The sequence below is a fragment of the Pteropus vampyrus genome, unplaced genomic scaffold (assembly GCF_000151845.1).
Source record: "Pteropus vampyrus isolate Shadow unplaced genomic scaffold, Pvam_2.0 Scaffold35, whole genome shotgun sequence".
Lineage (NCBI taxonomy): Eukaryota > Metazoa > Chordata > Mammalia > Chiroptera > Pteropodidae > Pteropus > Pteropus vampyrus.
This window is the reverse complement of record NW_011888816.1, coordinates 2,352,151-2,358,912: the sequence shown is the minus strand read 5'-3', so window position 1 is coordinate 2,358,912 and position 6,762 is coordinate 2,352,151. Positions and strand designations below refer to the sequence as shown.

The 6,762-nt window shown below is 56.8% G+C and overlaps 1 protein-coding gene across 3 annotated transcripts in view; it reads right to left on the bottom strand.

Moving 5' to 3' along the window:
* Window positions 1-5,282: 5,282 nt before the first annotated feature.
* ANO10 (anoctamin 10) overlaps window positions 5,283-6,762 on the bottom strand; it is a 193,500-nt gene continuing 192,020 nt past the window's right edge. For all 3 annotated transcript variants that reach the window (XM_011357368.2, XM_011357369.2, XM_011357367.2), the window contains exon 13: window positions 5,283-5,877. In XM_011357368.2, the coding sequence (XP_011355670.1) occupies window positions 5,806-5,877 (72 nt within the window). In that variant the 3' untranslated portion in view covers window positions 5,283-5,805. The remainder of the gene's footprint in view (window positions 5,878-6,762) is intronic.

The window sequence follows — 6,762 nt, the reverse complement described above, 5'->3', positions numbered from 1 at the left end:
AGCATGGTCGTTAGACATTTATATGTAACTTATGAAGTGATCCTCCCTCAACATGGTTGAGTTTAAATCTACCATCTTTCCAGTTTTCTATTTGTCTCATCCGTTTTTCGTTTCTTTTTCCTGCTTTTACTACCTTCTTTTGGTTTAACTCAGTGCTTTTTATTGACTTACTGGTTCTACCTCTTTTATTTTTTAGCTCTTGCTATAGAGAGATAATATGTGTATTCACGGTCTACCTTACAGTATTACTTCCTGCAGAATGTAAGAAACTTATAGCTGTGTACTTCCATTTTCCTCCTGTTCTTTGTGCTGCTATTGTCATACATTTTATTTTTCCATATGCATAAATATCTGTCCTTTAAGTAGTTTTTTTAAGAGACGAAACATGAGAGGGAAAGTTTTTTATTTTACTTACATCTTTATCATTTACAGCACTCTTCATTTCTTTGTATAGATCCACATTTTGATATTTTCCTTCTTCCTAGAAAACTTTAAAATTTCTTGTAGTGCAGGTCTGCTGACAATACATTGTCAGCTTGGGCTTGTCTGAAAAAGTATTTTTACTTTATTCATGAAGGATATTTTCATAGAATTCAAGGTAGACTTTTTTATTGCAATGCTGGACACTAAATTTGACATCGTTGAGTGCTGGACTTTGAAATATTCATGTAAAAACTGTCGGATTTTCCTCTGGCATAGTTACTTAGAATCAGTTGGATTCTTTTGGGTCTTGCTTTTAAAGTGTATCAGGACGGATCCCAGAGCAGTCTTTAGGACTAAACTGGCTCACGATGGAGGCGATGTCCTTCTGAGCACTCTACCGAAGTCTCTCAACTCTGGCTACCGGGAACATGAACTGTTCCCAGCTTCCTGTAAGTTCCAAGCATTGTTCAGCCTACTGCCTGCCAGGGGTTCTCTCTCCAGCTTCAGGTAGAGTTCTCGCACACCTGTACTGATCAGTGCTCAAAGACTGCAGCTTTCCAGAGCTGGCTGGCTCTGCTGCAGAATATGTCAGACTTCAGATTGCCCCTTTGCCCTTCTGCCCCCACAGTGGACAAGCAGGGATGGGGACCCTCAGACTCCTGGGCTCTGGGTTGGGATAGATGAGAAGGGGAAATGGGGCCCAAGCATACTGACTGCTGGGGAGGCACTGATTTGAGGACTCTAGGACTGAGCGCTTAGTGGGCACCTCACTCCAAGCGAGGCGTTATAGGTGGGGATATTAGGAAGAGGAAAAAAAATGGATCTTGGTCCTTGTGAGTTCATAACGTCCCTTTGGGGGCAGGAACGGGTTTAGATTAGCAGCAGATGATTATCAGACATGGTGTCAGGGTCAGGGCCGTTAGAGCAGGGTGAGTCAGGGAAGGAATTAGTGCAGGGGACAGAGTAGCTGAGCAGGATTCAGATCGTCGGCTCCTGTGTGAGCTACAGGGCGTAGGAGTGGACTCTGCTGAAAGAGAAGAATCCTTTTTGCTGCTTGTACCTTTTCGCAAGGATGCCAGGGTCTCAGGATTAGAAGAGGCCTAGGGGCCCTGCTGGAAAGTGTTGCTGAGCAGAATGCCGGCATTAAGGTGGAGACAGGCTGACTCGCTATCGCACTGTGCACGGCCTGTAGTCACTCAGGGCCCTCCACAGTTTAATGCTCTATTTAGTCTGTTGTCTTGCAATTCCTAGTAACTTTGGAACGAGGGTTTTCATTTTAATTTTGCAGTGGGCCCTGCAGTGGGACCTGGCTGAGGGATTGCTTTGTATATCTGTGACCTGCAAGTGTGGAGGAGGTGACCTCAACCTTGAGAACGGGAGACTTCGGTGAGAAGACAGGCCCAGAGAGAGCGGCCGAGGCCAGAGAGAGAAGCCCAGGGTCCATCTCAAGTGTGGGGGTGAGAGAAAGCATCGAGGAAGCCAGGAATGGAGGGTCCACAGAGCAGGAGGCCAGCAGGTGAGCCTGAGAACGTCTTAGGGCCGAGTGGTCTGCAGATCGGCTCTGAGCACCAGAGGCTCCTCTGAGGTCGAAAGGAGCAAGCCTCTCTGAGAAGCGTCAGGTGAGAGGTGGGCACAGTAACAGCGAATGTGCGCGTGTCACTTTGATGCGCCCCGCAGAAAAGGATGGGCAGGGGGCGCATTGCCCTGTTTCACTGTGGGGGCACTGAGGCTCAGAAAGGTAAAGGGGCCTGCCCAGGGCGCATGGCTGTGATCCCAGAGCCCACTCCTCAGGTTGCCCACCTGGATGGGGAGAGAGGAGAGAGTGGATGACACGGTCTTAATGTTGCCTTTGACCTTTGACCAGAGGGCTGGGCAAGGCATTATTAAGGCACTGGACTATAGGGTTCCACTTTAAACCACATGAACCTCTAACATGTATATGCACCTTGCTACCTAATGCCTGAAAACTCCGATTCTGTGACACCCCTGGTCTTAGGGGATTGTGGACATATAAATGAGACCAAGTAGGGCAGCTTATTGTACCTCATGATGAGGGATCATTTGGATTCAGGGTCTGAGGTCTGGTCTCACAGCACTTCCAGAGAATTCCAGCCAGCTGAAGCTTCTCTGGACTGGATGGCTATTCCCCGGGACCTGCCATCTGGGAGGAAACTGAGATGGGAGGAAGGGTCTCTCGACCCCCAAGATGCACGTGATCTGATAGGAATCAGTATCTTCCACATGTTTGTGTAGGAAGCAAACACCTGGACCAGTGGACACAGCTTGGGTGGAAGTCTGCCACACCGCTGAGTCCATGCAGGTTATTAATGTGATCCCTGCCCGCTTCCTTCTGTCCCCGCAGATTCGTAGTTGGGCAGCTGCTGCAGCTGGCCGCTCCCTGAGGGCACTGTGGACGGCCAGGGCTCCCCCAGAGGCCCCCAGAGCCTGGAAAGCACTTGTAAACATCACGCTCACGCTTGGTTTCCCTGTCTCTGTTTAGCTGACTTCATCTGCAAAGGACAAACCTTGGGGTGCCAGTTTTTGGCCTCATGATCTGGGGTTGGGAGGGGCAGAGGTCACTTTAAGTGGCTCTCCAGTTCCCACTGGGGTGGAGACATATGTGGTTTCTGCTTTTCGGGCCAGAGAGTGATGTAAAGGGAGGTATGCGTCGTGTCTACACTGCTGAGCTGCCCTCTAGGTAACATTCAGCACTTGACCTTGACTTTCCTGGTTGCTGAGCAGTTCTTTAATGTGATGTTATGGTGCTTGCTCTCCATACCTCGGCTGGCTGTGCAGGCTGGTGCCTGTGGGAGACTTGGGGCGGGGGCTGCTCCTCCAGGAGGCCAGCAGACCTGGACTTGACCAGCTCGGCCCCATCTGCAACCTCCTGCCTGGGCCTCAGTCCCTCAAGTGTAAACGGGGGATGAATGAGTAGGTGGATGGAGCCGTGTGACCTGATGCTTCGCACCGTGTTCTCTTCTGATAAAGTTCACAGTGTCGTTAAAGATCTAGAGGCCATGTGTCGTCAGTGTGATGTGTCATAAGCTCAAGGGAAACCGCCATCGAATCTCCTTCACCTGTTTTCATTATCACGAGGCCCACACCCAGTGACCGAACAGACTGAGGGGAGCACCGTCTTCACGTGAGGCCGGGCGTGGGGGCTGGAGAGACGGCGTCATCTTGCCTGGCTCCCTCAATTAAGATGGTCAGGACCACGAGGTGAGGGGCAGTGAAGGACATGCCTTGGCCCCTACCACCCCTACTCCTGAGCACCTACCATGAGCTAGATGCCACCCCCTCTGAGCACTGAGACAGGGAGGGCCTCTAGGGGCCTAGGGCACCTATACAGCACGCCCTTCCTGCCAGCCTCCCTCTTGACACAACTCAACCTGTCCCCACGTCCATCCTCCTCCTCCCCGTGGCCCATGGCCTGGTTCCAGTGGAGGTGGCTCTTTTCTCCCCAGGCATGACTGGCTTGTCTTGATTAAGTGGTGTGTTTCTGCCTGGTCAGACTGAGGCAAGGCAGAGGGAGGCTTCCAGGATGACAGTCAGGCACAGGGACCCCGGGGGCTGTGCTGGCACATCACAGGGTGAGGAGGGCCACCCAGAGACGGGGTGGCTCCCAGAGGCAGCTGGAAGCCCTCAGGTGGGGAGATGAGCTTATGGGGTTCACATCCAAGACCCACTGCCTCACACCCAGCGGTATTCATGCGACCGGCCCCTAAAGCCAGACTCTGGACCCAGGGTCCCTGCCCGAACGTCGTCTTCTCCTGGCACACGCAGGCGCCTAGGCTGGGACCGCGAGGGAGCTCCGGGGGCTCGGGGCTCAGGACCACAGTGGTCATAGCCGTTCATGGGTGTTCTGAAGCATGAGCATGTTCTAGAGAGCACTGGGCAAGCATCGAAACACCACTGAATACCTGTGCCACGCAGCGCCTCAGACCACACAGGGGCGGGGCAAAAATCGTGCGTGCTGGCACAGGGGTGGCCCAGCGAGACCAACTGACCAGCCACGAGTGGCAGACAGGAGAGCTGGGGCTCCCAACCCCAGGATGCTTGAAGGGGCTGCTGGGGCCACCCTCATCTTGATGTGAAGATGGGAACCACGGCGCTGGCCCCCTGAGGGAGAGGCAGGTCTAGAACCTGAGGCCCCTCAGCCCCTCTCTGCTCCTCCCCAGGTGGCTGAGGCTTTCCGAGGGGAAGGGCCCACTGGTCTGCAGTGAGGGGCATGGGGCCTGGTGGGGATGGGCTGGCTGTCTCATGAGGCAGTTTCCACAGCTGGCAGGAAAAGGAAGCCAGGCCCAGGCCTCTCGGGGTGCTCCTCACAGCTAGACCACAGCTAGACCACAGCCAGGGGCAGCCCGGGCTCTGTGTCTAAAGAAGCGGTCCCCAACCCTTGTGGCACCAGGGACCGGTGCTCCTATGAGAATCTAACGCCTGATGACGTGAGGTGGAGCTGAGGCTGGGGAGCAGCTGCAGACACAAACGAAGCTTCCCGGCTCACGGGGCCCCTGAGCAGGGCTAGCACCGGCCCACATGGGCGACTGCGCCTGTGAAGAGAAGCGGCCGCACGGACACAGGCAGGGAGGTGGACAGCACCCCTGGGCAAGACAAGCCGCTTCTCCGCAGCTGTGGCCACACCAGGGTGCCAGGCGTGGCAGCGGCCCTCGGCCCGGTGCCGTGTGCACGGAGGCGGCCCTCGCCCGGAACCGGGGGGGCAGGCTCCCCTGGCAGCGGAACCTCCCGAGGACTGCCCGGGCCTCGGCTGCAGGCTTCGGAGGTGGCGCCCCGGTGCCCAGCTCCACCCTCGGCTCCCGCCTCGAATGGGCCGCCCCGGGCTCCTCCGTCCACGCGTGGGAAGCAGCTGCGGAGATGCGCGTGGCCTTTAATAGCTCAGTTACTGCCGCCGCTGACAACGGGTCTGCAAACATGGTGCGGAACAGGACCAGGAGGAGGTGTTCGGACGTCGGGTGCTGGAAACACGCCGCGCCGTACACCCCACTCTCAGCTGAGGCTGGGAGGGAAGACCCCCCAGAATGGCTCCGGTGATGGCACGGTGGGCCCATACCCTGACCCAGCGCCTGACCCCATGGGGCCCTGGGCTATGGGGGAGGGGGCAGGCGTGGTCACCATGAGGGCAGCTCGGAGAGATGGTGGCTCCTCCACGCAGGGGCTCAGGGGCAGCAGTGGCTCTGAAGCCAGGTGGGGCGTGTAGAGTGCGGGGCTTGGGAGGGAACTGCCAGGAGCTGGGCCCTTTACCAGCCCAGAGTCTGGACACTGCAGAGGGCGGGGTGCCTGCCGCACGGAGCCGCCGCGTTTGGCCGAGCGCTGGGCGTGGGCCTGGGGGCCACCGCGCTGCTCTGGGTGGCCCTCTGCCTGCGCTCAGCCCGCCATCTTCTCTCCACCTTCTTCCCTCGATTCGTCCTTCAGCTTCTCCGCCGTGAGCTTCATTTGCTGTTGAGAGAACACAGGACACTGGGTGAGCTACGCAAGCCCAAGTGGTGGCACCTCGGTGACGGCACGGGCGCCCGCCCTTTCTGAAGCACGCTCTGGACGCGCAGAAGCTGTGGCCCTGCGACGCCGCCCGAGGCCTCCTGAGAGCCGTGTCCGGACTGACGACACGGGAACCAGGACACGCGGGCGGAAACGTGTGAGCCCAGCTCAGAGGGGATTTTAAAGATACTGAATCGAGAAGCGGCCGGCATCTCCCTTTGCCCCCGGACCTCCAGGGTAAGGGGGAGATGAAAGCCCTTGCTCTGCCCGTGACTCGAGCAAACTTGGCGACGTGACCTCTGAGCCTCGGTCTCCGTGTCGGCACAGTGGGAGCGATGGTGCCCATCCCGCAGAGCGGCTGTGGGGGCCCCTGCACACGAGCTCCCTGGTCCAGGGCAGACACTCCAAAACAGCATGCAGCCCTTTGTCCCTACAGCCACAGGACCCAACACCACTGGGACATCCTGCAACGTCTCCCTGAGCGAGGGCAGGATGGAGGTCCAGCCTGTCTGGCTCAGAGGGGCGTGTCAGGAGGAAGAAACCTGCACCTCAGGATTGAGGCGGTGTCATTGGGGGAGGAGGTCTCTCACGCGCCCCCCCCCCAGCCCCCCGGGGCCCAGCCTCCTCATCCGGTGGACGCTGGAGAACATGGCTACAGCCCCGCCCTTTTTATTGAATAAATGAATGAATACTTTGGAATTTGGGTTAAAACACAAACACACAGACTTCTGATAACGGCTATTTACTTACGGGAAAAACAAAACTCCGAGACAAACACTGCTGGTGCCTGGGGCCCGGCTGCCCCTGGGAGCCCCAAGCGCCACATGGGGCTGGACGCATCGCCGC